At 42.2% G+C, this 21,589-nt stretch overlaps 2 protein-coding genes across 15 annotated transcripts in view; one reads left to right on the plus strand and one right to left on the minus strand.

Moving 5' to 3' along the window:
* The window catches only part of XKR9 (XK related 9), a 93,105-nt gene extending 73,904 nt beyond the window's left edge, over positions 1-19,201 (minus strand). For 3 of the 12 annotated variants that reach the window (XR_010410653.1, XR_010410652.1, XM_064588220.1), the window contains exons 1-3: positions 19,063-19,201; positions 11,346-11,477; positions 9,519-9,656 (exon numbers count right to left, since the gene is read on the minus strand). The gene's annotated coding sequence lies outside the window, so the exon portion shown is untranslated. The other 9 variants (XR_010410649.1, XR_010410648.1, XR_010410651.1 and 6 more) reach the window with 8 other exon arrangements.
* The window catches only part of TRAM1 (translocation associated membrane protein 1), a 32,193-nt gene continuing 29,796 nt past the window's right edge, over positions 19,193-21,589 (plus strand). Inside the window, exon 1 of one of the 3 annotated variants that reach the window (XM_045896410.3) lies at positions 19,193-19,521. In XM_045896410.3, the coding sequence (XP_045752366.1) occupies positions 19,399-19,521 (123 nt within the window). In that variant the 5' untranslated portion in view covers positions 19,193-19,398. Of the gene's footprint in view, positions 19,522-19,968; positions 20,170-21,589 lie in introns of those variants that run through there. The other 2 variants (XM_054512566.1, XM_045896411.3) reach the window with 2 other exon arrangements.

Below are 21,589 nucleotides of genomic sequence, written 5' to 3' on the forward strand. Positions count from 1 at the left end.
TGATGGGTATTAAAGAGGGCATGTATTGAATGGAGCACTGGGTGTTATACGCAAACAATGAATCATGGAACACCACATCAAAAACTAATGATGCAATGTATGGTGATTAACATAATAAAATTTAAAAAAAGACTATATCCTTTATAAGCAAAATAAACAACACGTTTTCTAACTAAAGATAAAAAAAAATGGGCAAGGACTTAAATAGACATTTCTCCAAATAATATATACAGATGTCCAATAAGCACATGAAAATAAGTTCAACGTCACTAATCATTAGGGAAATGCAAATGAAAACCACGATGAGATACCACTTCATGCCCATTAGGATGGCTATTATAAAAAAAAAATAATAAAAGTGTTGGGGAGGATGTGGAGAAAATGGAACCCTTGTACGTTACTGGTGGGAATATAAAATGGTACAGCTGCTACGGAAAACACTTCGGTGGTTCCTCAAAAATTAAACATAGAATTACCATATGATCCAGCAATTCCACTTCTGATATATACCCAAAAGAACTGAAAACAAGGACTGGAACAGATACTTGCACACTCAGGTTCATGGCAGTGTTATTCACAATAGCCAAAGGTGGAAGCAACCCAAGTGTCCACTGAAGGATGAGTGGATAAATAAAATGGTGTCTATACAGACAATGGAATACTATTCAGCCTAAAAAAGGAAGGAGATTCTGACACATGCTACAATATGGATGAAACTTGAAGACATTATCCTAAGTGATATAAGCCAGTACAAAAGGACAAATACTATATGATTCCCCTTATTTGAGGTACCTAGAGTAGTCAGATTCATAGAGACAAAAAGTAGAATGGTGGATGCCAAGGACTGGAAGAGAGGGAGAAATGGACAAGGAATTGCAGTTTGGGAAGATGAAAAAAATTCTGGAAATGGATGGTGGTCATGATTACACATAAAACAATGTGAATGTACTTAATGCCACTGAACAGTATACTTAAAAATAGTTAAAATGGTAAATTAAAAAATATAAGTATTTTCCCCAACACCACCCCAAAAAAAAAAAAAAATCAGTATTCCCATTCCCTAAGTATAGCATATATCAGCAAAATTTAGACAAGAAATCTGATTATGTATGTAAATGGTTAATTTACATACTTGCATCTCCTCCATTCTTTCCTATCTGAATACAACACCAGTTGATCAAACCAGAAAAACCCAATAATTATTTTTGATATGCCCCCATCCGTCATCTCATCCAGTTCTTCACCAAGTACTTACTGACTGTTCCAGCTCTAGAATTTTTTGTCTCTACCTCTTATTCCACCAATACATCTTAGTCCAGGCCATCATCCTCTCTTGCAAGGGACAACTGCAATAGTCCATAACTCTGGTCTCCCTACTTCTGTTCTTGGGAGAAGTTAGGGGACAGGGATGAGAAGGGCATTCTGAACTGAAGAAATCTGCACAAAGCCGTATAATCATTGTCCTTTTTAAAGAACCATGGCACAACTGCAAGTGGATATATCGGACGAGGGATGATAATGGGAGGCCCTTAAATTCCCTGGTTTTTGAAAGAGTCTAGGCAACTGACCTTTAACAAAGACAATGGCGTCCATTAAGTATCTGCTTTGTGCTGGGTACTGGACCAGACAATGAGGACACAATGGGGAACAAAACAGTTTCTCTACTCTCAAAAGAAGCTTATATTCTAGTTGTGGAAATACACAGAATACGCAGTACCATTAAATTTGGTTGGGTTATAGAAAGCTTAGAGGAGCCTGAGCTCAGTCTTCAAAGCTAAGTAAGTGGTATCCAAGTAAAGAAGTTAGAGACATTTAAGAGATGAGAAGAATTGTTCCAGTTAGAAGAAATAGTATATGCACATAAACAGAGAGATGGCAGAGTGTCACATGGTTGGGGAACTAAGTTCTATAGCTAGAGTATATAGTTTTTGTGACTTGAGGTCATAGAGATAAGCAGCAGCTAAGGAACACAAAAATTTCACAGGAAATTTCACACACCAATGTACTGTCATCCAGCCATGCTTCATCCAGCCATGCTTCACACAGGCTGGAGTATGCATAATTAAGGAAATACAAAGCTAAGCACAGTCCAGAGAGTTCTAGTGTTATTTTGTTGCCTCCTCAAAAGCAAGAGTTTGTCCCCAACCATTATGGTGTTTAATTCCTATTTTTTCTATCGTATCAGCCAATTATTTTATCCTCCATTCAATATACCCAGTAGTTTTGGATTACAGCTTCTGCTTGCACATTTTCTGTTTACTCGAGAGCTTACATTCTCCTTGTCATCACCTCTGCCTTCTCCCTGTATATCTTCAGCTTGTGTTTTGCAACAACTGAGTAGTCCTCTATGTGTCTCAGACTCAGATCTCATAGAAGAGGACCTGCTTAGTGTAATTAATCTTCACTGTCCCTGTTTAAGAGAGCTTTCCTGCCATCGTGTCTTTTATATTACTCACCAGCCTGTATGGTAACTATGCTAGATCAATCATCTGGGACCAGAAGGGAACCCCATTCAACAGTAGATAGGGTAAGGATTCTGAGATTTGGCCTTTTCAGTACAGTGGGAGAAGTGAAAAAGCAGCAGAAAGGGTCTCAAAGGTAATAGAAGACAGGGTAACAGATACAAGAAATATTTATGAAAAGGAACAGCACTTAGAAACTACTAGATCTTGAAGGATGGGGATCAAATAGAAAGGGAGAAGTCTAGGAGAGCTTTGGTTTCTGGCTTGGACAGCTGAGTAGATGCTGACCTGATAAGAAAATAAAGGAAATGGAGTAAGTAGAATGGGTAAGGACGGAAAGCTGCCTTCTACTACAGATGAGTTTGAAGTCCCAAGGAACATCCAAAGGGAGATACCTAGAAGGCACTTAGATCTATGGAGCTGGGGCTAAATAGGTATAATATATTTTGCTGCAAGTGACAGAGACTTATTTTCAACTAGCTCAAGCAAAAGTTGGTTGACACATGTAACCAACCAAAGAAGGGTAAGGGTGGAGCCAGGCTTGTAAACAAGAACGAAGATTTGGATCCCATCAAATGGGATCCCCAAACCTCTCATTTCTACTTCCTTTTCTGCATGTCAGAGACCCCAGAGCAGATTGGCTTCCTCACATGGCATGGGGCATGGCTACAGGCAGCTCTGGGCTCATATCCTAACCATTCCATAACCAGCAGGCAAAACTGGTTCTCTCAGCTTTGGTTTGAAAAATCCTAGGAAAGGACTCAGTGACTTACACTGGCTCATTACCCTGTCCTTGAGCCAGTCTCTGTGATCTACAGAACATGACGTACTATATTTGGCCCAGCTTTGGTCACATGCCTACCCCTGTGGCCAGAGTGGGTGAGGACTGTTCTCAGATAAAGAGTCATAGGAAGATTCTGGAGCAATACTGATTCCTTACTGAATAGCTTTCCTTTCCCTCCAATGTACATAAAATAGTTCTCTGCAGTAGCTCACAGAATGACTAGACCAATTCTGTGCAAACTGAATCTCTTCCGTATGTTTCTGTGAGATTTTTTGAGTGTTTTTTAAGTTATCTGGGAGTGTTTTCATATCTCCAGATTGTCACTTCAAGAAAAAGTCAGTAAAGTTGGCTAGTAACAGGGAAGCTAAAATCCTGGGGAAAATGAGAAAAGATTCAAGTACAGGTTCTTCTTAATTCTGCCAGTACTATACATTAGTGTCCCCTCCCTTGCAAGTCCCTCCTTGCTTACCAGAGCATGGATCAGTATGAAACTTGTACCAACTTCCAGGAATTGTTGGAGCAGGAAAATATACCATAATCAGTCTTTTCCTCCAATCCACGGGGGGGGGGGGGAGGGGGGGCTTGAAAGGATACTTTGTTTTGATAGAAAAAAAAGTTCAATATTTGAAATATTGATTGTGAAAGTCTTAGTTCCAGACACCTTAGTGCTGGGCCTTCTGAAACATTTGGAATTAAAATGGAGAATGGAGGAGGGATAGATACGTGTATTCACTTGTGTTATGCAGAAAATATCTCTGGAAAGATACCAAAACTATAAGAAAGCTTGATCAAGGATAGGATAATCACCAGGACAGAGGTGTTTTAGCAGCCAAAAAAAAAAAGGTCAATAGTATTAAATGAAGACTCTTATGTGCTGTTTATGCTTATTTTACCCATCATTGGATTATATGACACTAAATGCTCAACAATATTATCATATTGTTACTGCATATTACCAATTTTACCCTGAAGGATTGCTTATAAATGCTAAAATTCTGAATCCTCAACAAATCCACATTAAAATCCATTAACATTATAGGCAGTTTCAAGAAACATTAAGCATTATTCTTTTAAAATGTAATTCTATTTAGTACTATTTCTGGCAGACTTACCACATGTTTATCGCTACTCCTTTCCAAGACCCAATAAAAAAATATGTATCAAGTGTACAGAGTTATAGATTTAAAAGGAAAAAAAAAAAACAGTAAAAGCTACAAAGCAGAGAAGACAGAGTGCAAGAGGGGACTGCACAGATTATAACCAAATTTTGAAAGACTACAGATAGAGCTAAGGCAGTCATACAACGATAGCCTAAAATTGCTGTAGGAGGGAAGAAAGCCAATTCACCCTAACAACCCCTTGAGAAGTTAGGGCCGAGAGGCACCAGGTGCTGCAGAAGGTGGGGGCAGTGCTCTGTTCTAAAAGAGGGATTGCTGAAAGCTTGTATGTGCAACATACCCGAGTGCTACATAGCCAGGCAACTGCTACCCCAAAAAAGAAACCAAAGTTTATTCTTAGAAGTGAAAGGCAGAAAAAAAAAAAATAAGTGAAAGAACAGTAAACTTCCATTCCCCTTTCCTTACCTGTCCCCAGAACAGCAGTTTCCAAGTAGACAACTGCAAGGTAGAAGATTGGGAATTTCATCTCTAGAGAAAATGAATGGTACAGCCAAAAAAAAAAAAAAAAAAAAACCTTTACATACATTTATATATGGGCTCTACAACAGAATGGCCAAATCTCCCTACAGTGAAGCCTACAATCTGACAAACCCTCCCATACACTTACCCACACATATATACAGTTTCCAATCAGTATCTCTTAATATAAACAGAAATCCAAAGCTCATCAGAAATGAAAGAACAAAATAAGCAAGAATAGGGAGAAAAAGACAATGTAAAAAAAATTTTAATTATTAGTATCCTTAGATGAGGGAAGGTATAATTTGTAAAGCAAGAATAGGATACTATGAAAAACAGCTCTATGAAAAAACCTTGGGAAGTAAAAATATATAACCAAAACAGAGAAATTTTGGGAAACAGAGTTGAGAAAGTTTTTGGAAAACAAAACAACAACAAAACAAAGAAAACAAAGGGAAAAGATGGAAGGCTTTGGGAGGAAACCAGGAGGTATAACATCAAAGTAATAGGGGTTCCAGAAAAACAGAACTGAAAATAGTCAGAAATTATCAAAAAAGAAATACAAGAAAATTTCCTAGAACTGAAGGACATGAGTCTTTCCGTTGAAAGGGTCTACTAAAGGCCCAGCAATTCGTAAAAAAGATAAAGCAATCCACACTAAGTCATAACATTATAAAATTTCAGAACATTGGGGTAAAGAGGAGATCTTAAAAGATTCTGGGTTGTGGGTATGGTGGTAGGATTGGGGGTTTGGAATCACTTAGAATGGAGCATGATCAAAACAGCACTGCCTTTTACAGTGTGTTAGGACATAATGCCTTCAAAAATCTGAGGGAGGAAATTATTTGTCCGAGAAGTTTATAACCAACCAATCAATGGTGTGAGTGCAAGGACTCAAAACGTATAGCTGCATGCACCTCTAGGGACCTGCTGGATAATGCACTCCAGAAGAACAAAAAAAAGAAAGGCACACAATCGAAATAGTAACTCCAACACAGAAAAATGTCAAAAGTAAGTTCTAGGGGTGCCTGGGTGGCTCAATCGTTTAGCATCTGCCTTCGGCTCAGGTCATGATCCCAGGGTCCTGGGATCGAGCCCCACATCGGGCTCCCTGCTCGGCGGGAAGCCTGCTTCTCCCTCTCCCACTCCCCCTGCTTGTGTTCCCTCTCTCGCTGTGTCTTTCTCTGTCAAATAAATAAATAAAATCCTAAAAAAAAAAAAAAGTTCTAAGACAAAGGTGTGCCCAAAACCTGCTCTAGATTGGAGCAGGAGTAAGTGGGGGCTCAGAGAGAGAGAGAGAGATCTCCAGAGGGGAAAATGGAACTGATGGATTCTCTAGTATGTTTGAGCCTTTGGGAGGAAAAAAACTGCTGGTGGTCATACAACAGCTCTAGTTGAACAACTGAAACAATGACCAGTTAATAGAAAACTATACTGGTGAGGAAAAAATGAGGCAGTCGTTGGATTCCAAAAAACAAAAGCTACACAAGGAAGGAAGAATTATGAAATAGTATCTGTCACTGCAATTTTACATAGGCAATAATGTAAGCACTGACTAAAAATTATGTTCTAGGATAATAGAGGAAAGGAAACTATTGAGAGTTTGAGAATGCTAAATTGAGAGATTGAGAATGCTAAATCATCACCTCAGATAACAGAAAGTAAGTGTAAAATTAACAAATCAGGAAATAGAAGTATAAGCATTTTACTAATGCCAGAAAGAATCTCAAAAGTAGAAAGAAATTGGGAAATGGTTTTCCTGTTTAGTACTATTTAATTTTTAAATTAAGTAAATAGTTTGATATAAACTAAACATTTTAATGTCAAAATACTGATTTTATGCAATGGGTGAGTTCCAACTCTTTTAGTCCAGTGAAGCAAGCACTTTTGTCACAGAACTCTCCTGCAAAAATTACCAGGAATGGGAAACAATGAGAGATATGTGCTTATTTGGTGTTCTCTTAGCCCTAAGGATAACAGTCTGCAAGTTCATATTCCTTAATGGATACAAATGTCAAGCATAACGTTTTCCCTAAGAGGAAATCCTGCCCCTAGTATCCTGGAGAACCTGGAGAATTAAGGTGAACTGGAGTCAAAGATGTCCGTGCCCTTTAAAGTTTCACTGCATATGAAAGCCATCTAAGGATAACTAGACCTGAGGTCACCCGAATCCAGCAGAGTGCTATTTATAACTGTATGGTAGATTCCCAACTTTGTATTCCAGCCCTAATATAGTACAGTATTAAAGATCTATCATAGTTCGAGTTTCTCCTAATGAGATCTAAACTGAACTTAGGATTCAGTAATTAGCCAATGTAAGGAGGAAAAGACTCCACCTCTATCTCTCAGAGACTTCAGCTAACACTTTCTCTATAGTCGGTTAAGTTACCTGCGACAAAATTTGCAGGAAAGCTAACACTGATATGACAGATTCCCTCAATGACGTTTACTAGTGTTTTTAAGAACTTTGGGGTGGCTGATGACCCTGAAGAAGCACTCTTCTGGAGAAAATATGTTTCCAAATCAGAGGCTTCCAAATAGAAGTTAGGCTGCAGCAAGCCGGGCTACATGTATATGACCTTATTTTGTGCGTGAGTATATTAATACCGTGCTATCTTTGGCACTTACGTGTTTGGAGGAAAGTGCATCTCTACCAAAAGACCAGTCAATTAGTTTTCCCGTGTTTGTTGCTTTGATTCCAGAAGATTTTAATCCACTGAGTATCCACTTCCTCCTTTTAGGGTGAGACTGACACTACTCTAGAGCCATATGAAGCAACCTATGCTTTTCATATTTTCCCAAGGGTTGAAGAAAAATTTTCACTAACAGAAGCTCTCTGGTTTTGTACCACAGAAATCTTCCCAGCATACTCTGTGGAAGCAGATAATCCAGCCTCCTTCTGCTAAATCAGTTTTCAGAAAGGGTAAAAATGTCTGTCACAAATGGTATATCTAAAGATTTTATATCTAAACCTGAAACTCCCAGGAATACTCTTAGCCATCCATTCTCCCAGCACAAAATGTACTCTTGGACCACTTGCATCCCTATCAACTGGGGCACTTGAATATTTCAAATGCATATTTCTGGGCCCTAACAAGATTGACTGAATCAGAATTTCTGAAGAGGACCAAGGAATACAGTTTTTTTCTGTCAACCCAGATGATTCTTTTCCTACATCAACAGAATTCTAATTTAGTATTGTGTTGTTGGTTTGTATTTGTCAAAGGTTCGTGTGAAATACACACAAAATCTCTGGAGTTTTTTTAATGCTATTGAGGACATTGTCTATTTTATTATTCAATGTTCTTTGGTATCCATGGAACAAAATCCATTTCAGATTTCAGAGCTAGATAAAAGGTTTTCTCTCCTGTGAACTAATGTTTCCTTTATTAGACTAGTATTTGTCAAATTTGGCTAATCATCAAAATCACCTGGGGAGGGGCGCCTGGGTGGCTCAGTCGTTAAGTGTCTGACTTCGGCTCAGGTCATGATCCCAGGGTCCTGGGATCGAGCCCCGCATCAGGCTCCCTGCTCGGCGGAAGCCTGCTTCTCCCTCTTCCACTCCCCCTGCTTGTGTTCCCTCTCTCCCTGTCAAAAAATAAATAAAAATCTTTAAAAAAAAAAAAAATCACCTGGGGAAATTTTTAAAAATACACAGCTTCCCAGACCCCTTGTAAGACCCATTGTAAGACCCATTCTCCAGGCGAGAGGGGATCCATGTGATACTAATAATTAACCATGTTTCAAAAACTGTACATGGAATGATGTGTAGGTAATTCACCATGATCACTTTTTGCCTTGACTTCCTGGAAGCTACTCTTAAAACAATTTTTCTTGGAATTCAGTTCTTTTTTTTTTTAAGATTTATTTATTTATTTGAGAGGGGGGGAGGGGCAGAGGGAAAGAGAGACTCCCATGCAGACTCCCCGCTGAGAGTGGAGCCCAACGCAGGGGCTCGATCTCACGACCCTGAGATCATGATCTGAGCTGAAATCAGGAGTTAGAGGCTTAACTGATTGAGCCATCCAGGCACCCCAGAATTCAGTTCTTTAATATAATTATTTTCCTTTTCTTCCCCCATTTTATTACTTCTCTGTTTCAGTATTTTTTTAATGAAGTTCAACTTCAGAGGAAATAATTTATAATAATACTAAACTTTGGACCAGCACATTCCTTGCAAGAGCATTTAAGCCTAAAATAAATCAGTTATTAGGATTATAGCGGTAAAGAATCTGGTGGGCTTAAAAGTTTCATCATTCAGATTTTATGGAGACTTCACAGGAAATCATTGAAAAATACTCTGAAAATCATTGCTATTAAAAGCCATATACATAATTAAGCTCCCAATCCCCTTTCAGCCTCTTTGCTAAGACTAAGTAACATTGTTCTTCTTTCTTTTTATTCACCACCTCAAAGATCGAATCCATTTTAGTGGTGTTAACCATTACCATCATGCTGATCAATTTCCAGATGTATGCTTGAGCTTGAATCATTCACCAAAGCCCCAGGCCTAAATCCTTTGCTAACTGCAGAAACTCTTCCTTTGGCTGTCTCCCAAAGACCACACATCAATGTGAAGTAACTCAATACAATCCACAATTTCACATTCCTGATTACCACCCTCTCCCAACTCACACTTTGGGTAAATAGCATCACCATCACCGTTCTTCCATGCCCCCAAGCTAAATTAGTCCTTGGTCACTCATTCCTTTTAATCCCCACTCCATTTAGCAGAGCAGTATTTGTGCTCTAATTTGAGGATGTAGATGCGATCTGAAAACCAAAGAAAATGACAGTGGTTATGAGTAATGCTCAGAAGGAGCGATAAATTGCCTAGGGAATAAATGTGCCTTGTTTCACAGGGACAAAACTAAACATTTGTCGTAGGCAGTCTCAGGAACAGAGCCCTTTCTCTTTTCCCCAGACTAGTGTTCATGCTCCAAATCAAAATAAACTTCTAACTGATTTCCCCCTATGTGACCTATTCCAGTTTCCATTCATCGTGGTAGTGGTGGTACTGGTTTAGTAATAGTATTTGTCCAATCAATTCCTCATCTGTAGAAAAGGAATAACAGTACCTAACTCAATGAGTTGTTATGAGCATTAAATATCCATAGCGTTTAGCACAGCGCTTGATACCCAATAAGTATTAGTTGCTGTTATTTTTGTTGTTATTGTTTTTTTTAATTTTTATTTATTTATTTGACAGAGAGAGACAAAGCGAGAGAAGGAACACAAGCAGGGGGAGCGGGAGAGGGAGAAGCAGGCTTCCCGCGGAGCAGGGAGCCCGATGCAGGGCTCGATCTCAGGACCCTGGGCCACCACCCAAGCCGAAGGCAGACGCTCAATGACTGAGCCACCCAGGTGCCCCTTTGTTGTTATTGTTAACAATATATTCACCTACTGTGATTATTTCACTTTGATTTATACCAATTAAGCTCCACAAAACACCGAATTTACTCTTTAGTAAAATCTTACATAAAATGCCCACTTTAAAATTAAAATTTGATGGTTGTAAAATCTTAAGTTATTTTGCTGAGCCTCTGTTTCCTTATTTTAAATAGGAATAACTTTAGGTTCTAGGTTGATATGAGGTTAAAATTAACGTATATCCACAGCACCTGGGAGGTTGTAACGACCTATAACCATTTTAGTTGTTTTCATCTGTGCCGCAAGCTTTGTCTTAGAGCACACAGGCTGACGAAAACAAGGAAACAGGTCCAACGAAACCTTGGCCGCCACCCCCGGACCTTGATTCTACTAGGCACTGAGCCATATACCATTTTTGATGGCTCCAAGATATCAACTCAGTTCATGAGGCCTTCTCATGTTAGAGAATCTGGTGGGCTTAAAAGTTTCATTCCCAAAATTCCCTGAGGCATGAGGCCTTCTAACGTCAGAAGCCATTTAGGAAAGCACTTTGCACAGAAAGATGCTTTCATTAGTTCATTCTCCTCAGGTGAAAGTGATCTACTGGGTGGCCTCCCAATTATTTCATGAAGCATTCCCCAAATCTGCTGCTGTGTTCTGCACGTGACACCCTCCCCAGGAACCGCTTACCTACTACCATCTTCCTATCTGTTCCTGAGAACTAGAACCCTCTTGGCAGCACAATAAATTCCAACTAAGACCCCCTCTTCTATCTGTGTCTGCTGAGATTATTTCAGAAATCTTTTCCTACTGTGCATCTCCATAGTCCTTGGCCATTGCCTCAAATGCAAGTCACTCCATTGTCTATTACTCTCATTCACTCATGTCCATGCTGCTCCTGGATTTTTCTCCCCTGATCCAACCACTTCCTGCTGTTCCTTGACCTCCAGAGCCATGTTCTCTGGAGTACCTGTGGTGGTTCATGTTCTTATTTGCCCAACACCCCTTCCTCCACACTTTCCAGTAATAAGCACACCTACCCTAGCCACAGGGAAAAGCGGGGAACCCAAAATGGGTGAACCAAAAACTGACCCAGAAATGATCATGCTACCAAGCCAGACTGGTCTAGGTATCTCCTTGGGATTATTCTGACAGAACTTCCAAGTGACCATGTTCTCCGCCATGTAAGTAAATTCCAATTACAACAGGGAAGAATGAAGCAAGCTGAAACAAAAGAGAAAAAAGATGTGTTGAGAGTCCCAATGAGGTCAAATGCCTGGTTCTAGTTTCTAAGATCCACAACACACTCCAGATCCTGAAGCTTCTTTTTTTCAATCTGTTAACTTTTAGCCCAATATATCTTCTTTTCAGTCACTTGCAACTAAAAGAATTACAACTAATATAATCCATCCCACTATAAATAAACTCCCCTCCAACCTCAACTGTTACACCCAACATTCCCTTCACCAGTTGCTTTGACTGTATCATAGCCCTCCCCTCAAACCACCAATCTCCTTCAGCTCTCTTAGGAGGGGCTGACAATCCCCTCCCTCTCCAAACCATTACAGTGCCACCCTACTCCTGAAAAACCCCTGCTCCTTCAGCCAACTTTCCCTCCACCTGTACTCCACCTGTACTGCCATTAGTCTCCCCATTCATTCATTCATTCAGAAAAGGAATCTGGCTCCCAGTCTTCCTTGCATTGGCTCTCCTGATCTCATCACCCATGTGGGAGAGCCTCCACTCGCAGATCCATGACTGCCTTGTCTCTCCTGACCTTTTCTCCGTCCTTTCTGCTTAACAACTGAGCCACCCAGGCGCCCCAGTCCTTTGCCCATTTTTGAATGGAGTTATTGTTGTTGTTCAGAGTTATTTTGTAATATGAAATGGTTTCAGTCCTTACAGTGTGAAAACTGGTGTCCCCTCCTATGTAAATGTAACACTCTACCTATGTTCTGGTGGATCCCAAACCACAGAGACCTCAGTCCATCATTCCCACCTCTTCCCATCGCCCCAGTGTCTTCAACCTCTCTCTCTCGTCCCTCCTTCTTGTCATCTAAACATGCACAACTGTCACATCATTTAAAAGCAAACACAAAACCTACCTGGATCCTTTATTCCTCTTTAGTTACATACCCTGCTCTCTCTTCCTCTTCAAAGCCAAACTTCTTGGACGCATTTACACTCTTGTTTCCCTATCTTCACTTTGCACCACTCTCTGAAACTGATCTCTCTTCTATCAGAGAAGCTTTGACTTGGGCCCTTGATGTATTAAATAAAGCAAGATTAAATAAAGTGAAATAAGTTATAGGTTAAAGGAGAGAAAGTCTACGTTGGGCCTCTTAAGCTTCCAGAGTCATAAGATCACAGTCCTAGCCCTAAGGACATAGGAGTGGTCTACGTGGGTCACAGACATTCATCATCTTTACCAGCCAGCCCTCCCTCAACCACCTCCAGGTGTGATGTGTCATCTCCTGCCAATCTTTCCTACTAGTAACAACACTGCATTATGAATTTGGTTTATTGTTTCCATAGCAGTAAAAATTATACTCAAGGAAATTATATAATTTCCAACTATTAATGGAGTGAATTTGCTTCCTCATAGAAATATAATTTCTTCCTTACAATATGAACACAATTTTGTATTTTAAAGAAACTTACTGTAAATGATATAACAATGGCATTTAAACAGATCAATCACCTGCTTAAAAAAAAAAAAAGTGCTGTGTTTCTCTCAGGGCAGGACTATCCTCTGGAATGGATTAGGTTGACAATCATTGCTCCCTACAAGTTCAACATCTTCCTGCTAAGTGAAGCTCCTGGAGTAGTACTTACATGAAACAAGAATGGGTTTGGCAAACAGATTACCAGCCCTGTGACTTTGGGCAAATTGTTTAACCTCTCTGAGCCTCAGTTTCCCGATTTAAATTAAAATAATAACACCTATTTCATAGGGTTTTTGTGAAGACTAAATGCTCTAACCCATGTGAAAGCAAAATACCTGGAACATAGTAGGCATGCAACAAACAGTTCCTCATCCTTCATCCTTCTGGAATCTAGGAGAGGTGAAAATGCAACAGTCCCACTTTCGTTCTCACTTTTTTTAGGCACCTTCTTGCATTTCACTCTCATATCCTCTCAGAAGTGTTTTTCATCCTCGTATAGGTCTAAGGTGGCCAACTAGAGATCTTTCAGGGCAAAGATCATCTTTCTGTTTCTTTTGTATTTCTCATAACTGTAGCAACCCTATGCCAAAGATCTTCCTGGATAGACCCAAATCCACATAATCTGCTTTTTGTCCTTTTCTACATCATTGGAAGTATCCTGAGAATCCCAACGTCTGAGGGCCCGAGCTACATTTGCCAAAAAATCACTTATCCAGAATATGGTTACTGTATGCTGTATAGTACTGTGGTCAGCACTGGGCTGGACACAAAACGGCCTCCAGAGTGGGACATACCTGAGCAACCAGTCTGCTTGAAAGAAGCCTCCAGAGCCCCAAGGGCCTTGGTAAGACAACTTTCCCCACTACCATGACCCAACCTGAGAGGATTCAATGGCAGTCACCCCTCCTTATAAACTCCTTAAGAGGCCAATCCTAAAAAGGAAGTTAAAATTAGAACAGATTCCCTGCTTTCCCCTAAAAGACCATGAGAATAATTCCACCATGCATTAGAACACTTTCCACCTTGGTACCCTGCTTTCCCCTAAAAGACCATGAGAATAATTCCACCATGCATTAGAACACTTTCCACCTTGGTACCCTCCAGAAGCAAACCTCCAGTGTCATCCATTGTCACCATCTTCTCTTCCTCCACATGATTCTGCTCATCCCCTTGGTGACATAAACTAAAATCCAACCCCCTGGCCCCTAAACCCTTCTATACTTTATCCCCTGGAACCCCACCTGTGTAATCTGCCAAATCCTCCACACCTTCCACCACTTTCTGAATATTTTCTTCACCCTCTAATGCAGTAGCCTGCTACAGCTCTAACTGAAAACTGAAACCTGCTTTCCTTAGTGCCTTGTCAAGAGGTGGCTGTTTCGTCCCTCTCACTCCTCACATACCACCAGGGGTGGAGTGGGTGTTTTTCATGATCCTTATGGCTGATCACAGTTTTCCTCCCTCGCTCAAAAACCCCAGCTCTTCTAGAAGCCCATGCCCTCCAACTATACCACCCACTATCTCCCTGTGGCAATCATCTGCTAAACTCTCTGACTCCTCTTCATTTATGTCAGACATTAGCACCTGGCTCATTTCCTGGCTCCCTTCCCATTCTACTCCTCCAGTCATTCTTGGTGACTGAATATCCATGTAAAAGTGTGTGTCAAGCACCCTAGCTTCCTGGTGCCTTGACTCCTCCCTTCCAGTACATTCCTCCTCCATTCATCTCAGCACTTCCTCCCTTCATCATATCCTTGCCATCTCCTGGCCAATGACCAATGACAACATGTGAACTCACTCCCAGCATCCATCTCCCTGACCACTTCCTTCTCAACCAACTAGCCCCACTCCAACCATCTTCAACCCCATGGGCGCCCCCCATTCAGAGGCCCCAGCACTATTTCTCTGTCCTTTGCATCTGTCAGAGAACTGGCAAGGAAGAGATGGCATGTTCAGAAGGGTTTGGCTGGAGAGGGTTTAATGAAGTGCCTGTTCACAGGGGAGTGGGCAGGTGGAGGGAACAAACAAGAGATAGGGAAGCCCCTGATGATTAGGAATGTGGGAAGCCATTATCACCAACAGCCTGAAGAAGCCACGGAGAGAATGAGCTCACTGAGCCCAGGGAGAGCTGAACAGAGAAGGGTCACCTGACAAGGGCTAAGACCACAGAAAAACACAGCCACTGCCAGAAACAGTAAAGCAAGGAGGAATCAACGGACAATAAATCCCCAAAACTCTCCTGATTTTTGGCCAGTGCCTTCCCTCAGCCGAATTCAACTAGAAGTCAGAGGGCAAGGGAGCCTCAGGGATGCAGTCTGCAGAGGTTTGCCTTTCACAGCAGAAAAAGGTGGACTATAGGCTGGAGGGTGATAGAGAATTGGAGCACAACCGTGCCTAACAGCGTTCACTTCATTAGCCCTGACCTCATCTGCAAACATCCTCAACATCCTTGCCCCTCTACCACACAGGCCTTGCAAAACCCAGCATTCTGTCTTCTCCACACCTGGATCCAAGTAGGGGGTGTGACTGGAGACAAGTGTCACTTTGAATTTATGTCCACAAGTCTCAAGGAGGCTCTGCTTTCTGATTATGTTCCCCCAATCCATTCACCCTCCCACAGTTTTACCCCATCCTCTCTTCAAACTCCATTGTACCATCCCCACTACTGATGATTTCGTTTCATATTTTACTGAGAAAACAGAAGCGATCAGAAGAGGTACAAAATACAACTGATTTATCATAGACTTAAATGCAAAAGCTAAAACTGTAAAGCTCTTAGAAAAAAAAAAAACAGGAGTAAATCTTTGTCGCCTTCCGTTAAATAATGATTTTTTTTTCAAGATTTTATTTATTTATTTGAGAGAGAAAGAGCAGAGTAAGAGAGAGAGCACAAGTGGGGGGGTAGGCAGAGGGAGAAGCAGGCTCCCCGCTGAGCAGGAAGCCCATGCAGGACTCCATCCCAGGACTCTGAGATCTTGACCCAAACAGAAGGCAGATGCTTGGGACTCCATCCCAGGACTCTGAGATCTTGACCTGAGCAGAAGGCAGATGCCTAACCGAGCAGAAGGCAGATGCTTAACCGACTGAGCCACCCAGGCGCCCCTAAGCAATGATTTCTTAGTACACAAAGAGCAAATGATAAAAGAGAACACAGATCAATTGGGCTTCATCAAAATTAAAAACTTTTGTGCTTCGAAGGACACCATCAAGAAAGCAGAAAGACAGACTAGGAGAAAATATTTTCAAATCATGTATCTGAAAAGGGACTTGTATCTAGAATATATTTTAAAAACTCGTAACTCAATGAATTAAAAAAAAAAAACCCAATATACAGCAAAGGATTTGAAGAGACATTTTTCCAAAGATATACAAATGGTTAGTAAGCACATGAAATGGCTACTAATCAACAGCATTAGTAGAGAAATGCACGTCTAAAACACAATAAGATACTACCTTACACCACTGGGATGGAAAAAATTAACCGACAGAAACTAACAAATGTTGGCAAGTTTGAGTAGAAACTGGAACCCTCAGACATTGCAGTGGGGTTGTAAAATGGTGCAGCCCCTTTGGAAATCAGTCTGATAGGCCCTCAAAAAGTAAAGTATAAAGTTGCCATGTGACCAGCAACTCTAGGTATACACCCAAAAGAACTGAAAACAAGCATTCATATAAAACTTACACACTAATGCTCACAGCAGCATTGCTCACAATCACCAAAAGGTGGAAACAAACCAAACGTCTATCAACTGATAAACGGATAAATAAGATGTGATATAGCCATACAATGGATATTATTTTGCCCATAAAAAGGAATGAAATACTGATACGTGCTACAATATAGATGAACCCCAAAACCCTCACTTATCTTAAGTGAAAGAAGCCAGTCACAAAAGACCACAATTCTATGTATGTGAAATGTCAGAATAGGCAAATCTAGAGAGGCAGTAAATCAGTGGTTGCCAAGGGCTGCCAAGACCGTGAGGGAAAATGGAGAGTGAGTGGTAACATGTACAGGATTTTTTTGGAGGGTGATAAAAATGCTCTAAAGTTAGAATATGGGGATAGCTGCACAACTTGGTGGTTCTAAGAACCACCAAATTGTAACTTGAAATAGGTGAACTGTGTGATATAAATTATAAAAAATATAAAATTTTAACTTAAAATTTTAAAATTTGTTTTCAAAAAATACAATTGAATCCTAAGAGACAGAATGCCTAGATCAGTCATAAAAGTCAGCGAAGGTTTCAAAGAGATCACACATGAATGAGACTTGAAGGCACAGTGGGAGTATGCTGGGTGTATGAAGAAGATAGGAGAAAACATTCCAGACAGAAGCAGCAACAGGCTAAAGCTGCAGGGAGCGTGGGAAGAGAGCGTGATCTAGAGTGTACAGTATGTGGAGTTGGAAATGCTCACACTGAGATTGGGTTTGAGCCTGTCTGGGTAGGCAGGGTCAATTCACGAAGGGCTGTTTTGTCCTGCTAGATTTCCATGAAGGAAGAGGAAAACCACCAAAAAATTTTGAACCTGTTAGATGCATCATTCTAACGTAAAAACTGAAAGGTGATTTGGAGTTAAGTGAAACTAGTAATCATTTGACCAGAAAGGAGAACAGTAATTGCTAACGTGTAGAGAGCCCTAACTCTCTACTAAGCACTTTCCTGGACTCATCTCATGCAATTGCATTGCATTTAATTACAATCATCTTCTCTTTAATAGATGATAGCTTCACAGCTTGGTCCCTTGCCTCCTTTAAGGTCTTCAGGCAAATGTAACTTCCCTGTGCTTTCCCTATTCCCTTTGTTTATTTTTCTCCAGGACCCTCATCTCAACTTAACATGTTTCACTTTCTAAATCCTGTTTAAAGATCCTCTCCCCTCTCTAGAATGAAAGCTCCTAAGAACAGGTTAATTTGTATTTTTCCTTCAGTTCTGTATCCCCAGTGCCTAGCATATGAGTAGATGCTCAATATTTTTTGAATAAATGAATACATAAATAAATGAGGAAATCGAGTCTCAGAGATTAAGTAATTTGTCCCACCGTCATTCAGGTAATAAGTGGCAGAATTCTGACTCAAAAACCCATCATCTTAAACCACTCAACAATTCAACAAAGTTGTAATTTTGTAGGTAAAAGGTAAGTCTCCTCCTGAGGCTGTGGCAGTGGAAAGGGGGAAAAGGAAGCGTGAATTACCTGAGCGTAATAATAGTTTGGACGTGGAAGGATGCTGAAAGGTATCAGTCCAGGATGATTTTGGTTTCTAGATTTGGCAAATGGGTAAAGAGTGGTGCGATTTAAGAGAAAGAAGACAAAGGAGTCTTGGTTTGGATAGAAAGATGAAAGAGGAAGATCTGTCTAGTCCACAAACCTTTTTTACCATCTCTCTAGATTACTAAGAAATGTTGTTAGTAAGTATCAAGCAAGTAAACCCAAACTAATCCTGATGGTCTTCAGTGAGAGGCAGGGAGGGATGGGGATGGGTAGGTGGGACGGAATAGGAAGTATTCTTTTTAAAAAAGAAAAAATAAACTAGTTCAAGCTTTCAACAAATGGTTTGTTGTTGTTGTTGTTTTTAGTCCCCAGGAGTGCTTAAAATAACTCTGAAGTTAATTTTTAAGATGCTAAAACTGAAGCCTGGGTGGCTCAGTCAAAAAGCGTCTCTCTTCAGCTCGGGTCATGATCCCGGGGTCCTGGGATCGAGGCCCGTGGGGCTCCCTGCTCTGCGGGAAGCCTGCTTCTCCCTCTCCTGCTCCCCCTGCTTGTGTTCCCTCTCTGGTTGTCTCTCTCTCTCGCTCTGTCAAATAAATAAAATCTTTTTAAAAATAAATAAATAAATCTGAAGAATGCATCTTACCCTTGTGTAGTTAGGCTGTATAGTCCTATGTTTAGATTACCGTGGTGGTGGCTTTGGCTTACAAGAACCGACAATCTATATAGAAGCAAGCACTGACACCCAAGCCCAGAGTGGCCAGGATGGCGGGAAGTCATGCTTGCGGCCACGCACGCCACAGCACGTGGCCATTCTCGACCTGCCGCGGAGTCAGCCTGTTAACTAGGCGCAGGAAGCTCGCGCCTCAAACGAACGACTCCCAACCTCCATCCTGAAGCGGAGCAGTGGGCGTGCCGCTCCTATTCCTTACCCAGGAGGGGCCGTGGGTCGACGGCCTCCGGTCCCCAGGCGGCGCTGTGGGCTCGCAGGGGCTACCCCGGCACGAGCGAGCCCCGTCTCCCCGGTGCGCATGCTCACCCCCGCTGTGGGCTTGCCTTCTTTTTTTTTCTTTTTCTTTTTTTTTTTTTTCCGGGCGGCCCCGGCGGCTGCGTACTGGCTGTGGGATGGGAAGTGAAGCCCCAGCGACCGGCAGCGGCGGGGCTGTGAGGAGCAGTCAGGGGGAGGCGGCGGCGGCAGCTAGTCGGTGAGCAGCTGGAAAGAGCGGAGCCGGGGAGGAGCACCTGCAGGCACGGGCGGTGGCTTCACCATGGCGATTCGCAAGAAAAGCACTAAGAGCCCCCCGGTCCTGAGCCACGAATTCATCCTGCAGAATCACGCGGACATCGTCTCCTGTGTGGCGATGGTCTTCCTGCTGGGGCTTATGTTCGAGGTGAGTCCGCCCCGCGCCCCAACCGCCCCACCGCCCCAACCGCCCCACCGCCCCTTCCTCGGGCTGCCAGCCTCGGCCCCTCGGCCCCGGACCGCGGGGGACCGGACCGGGGGGAGCTGCCGGCCCCCGGACCCCTAGGTACAGGCCTGCCCTGCCCGGCCGTGCCCCGCGCCGGCCTCGGGATGCCGAGCCCCGGCAGGCCTGGCCGCCGCCTGCAGGAGCGGGGGGCCGCCGCGTCGCTCCCTTGGCCGCCGCGCACACCCAGCCCCCGCCCCCTTCCCCGTCCCCGTCCCGTCCCCTCCCGTCGGCCGCGCCGCGCAGTTCCTGGTTCCCGCGAAGGGTTACGTGGCAGCCGGCGAGGGGCCGGCGGGCGGCGAGAGCGGCCCCTGCGCTGCCGAGCTGGCTCCGGGCAGGCGGGGGGTGGCCGGCCCTGGGCGCCGAGTGCGTCGGGCCGGCGAGGGCTGGAGATTAGTGGAGGCCAGGCCTCGGGGGGCCCCTGCAGGACCGAGTGTGGGATGAACGCGAAACCGACGGAGCCGGGCGTCCGCTCCCTATTTGAAGGGCGGTGGCCGCGGGGCAGCGAGTGATCGCCACGAGTTCGGCACACTGAGGCACACCCGATTGTTTTCATTCTTCTCTCCCAAACTGGTATTATTGCCACTTCGCGAACTTTTTGCCGTGCTCTTGCTTTTCCCTTAGAGAAACAAGGTCTGATCCATAAATCTCGCTCTGAACAGCAGTGCCAAGAAGCCGAGTGATTTTGTTTCGTGAAATAGGAGAGGATGGAAATGTCAGGAGTGTGTAAATTCTCTTCCCACATATCTAGTATTTTGATGACTTATTTAACAGCTGTTGAATGTGGGTAATAAACTTTGCAAGGTGAACGTGTATATAACATCCTACGGTTTTCTTTCCCTCGCTCCTCAGTACACACGCCATTCCTTCTTTTCCTTTTAAATTTTTCTGTATAGACGCTATGCCCCATCAAATACACTGATTATTTTACTTTTGTATTGTTTGTCTCTCTCCTCATGAAATATAACCTCAGAGAGGGCAGAAACTTAGAGGTTTTATTACTCTGTTTCCAGTGCCCAGAATAGCACCTGAGACGTAGTAGGTGCTTAAAAAATATTTGTTGGATGAATGACATTAAAAATTCTTGAGGAAAACTGGTAGAATGAGACTGCCAGTGACAGCCGAATACTTTTTTTATGAATAAGATGAATAAAATTTTTAGGTGGACTCCACGTGGGTTTTAAAATCTTATTAGGTAAGTTAACATTTTGTCTACTTTTGCTTCTCTTCTCAAAGGCTTTTCTGGATCTAGACAGATTTTGTTTGTTTGTTTGTTTGTTTATTATTTTATTTATTTTTTTTATTCTTATGTTAATCCCCATACATTACATCATTAGTTTTAGATGAAGTGTTCCATGATTCATTGTTTGTGCATAACACCCAGTGCTCCATGCAGAATGTGCCCTCCTCAATACCCACCACCAGGCTAACCCATCCTCCCACCCCCCTCCCCTCTTAGACAGATGTTTTTATTCCTGACAGTGTCATTTATTCCACTTAGCCCACAGCTAAGGAGGTAGTTGGTATGGTGGAAGGGAAGGTAGAAGGAAACTAACGTATGTCCCACGCTTTTAGGCTGGCCCTGTGCTACTTACCTATTGGGTGACCTAAGTCGAAGCCTCAGCTTTTCAGTGTAAGGAAATAACAGCACCTGTGGTATTCTCAGTCATTGTTAGGTTACAGGGATCAGATAATATGGTGTGACTGCATCTGATGGTTGTTTAAAGTACTATATGAGTGTATCATATTAAAAATGCAATTCTAAACACTTGTACTCTCTGAATTTTGTATTTATACTTTCTGTTTTGATATTAGAAGTAATACTTTTGTATGTACAGTATATTCAATTTTGTAAAACTTTTCATAACCCATCTCCATATGGTAAGAATTCCTGACTTTAAAAATAGGATCTAAGAATAAAATTACCTGCAGGGTATATTTGCAGTGCTTTGAGTGAAATGGAATATTAATCAGAAATCCCGACACTTAGAAA

Source organism: Mirounga angustirostris, unplaced genomic scaffold (assembly GCF_029215605.1).
Source record: "Mirounga angustirostris isolate CCGP_5_RB_7025 unplaced genomic scaffold, mMirAng1.0.hap1 SCAF_4, whole genome shotgun sequence".
In the NCBI taxonomy this organism is placed as follows: Eukaryota; Metazoa; Chordata; class Mammalia; order Carnivora; family Phocidae; genus Mirounga; species Mirounga angustirostris.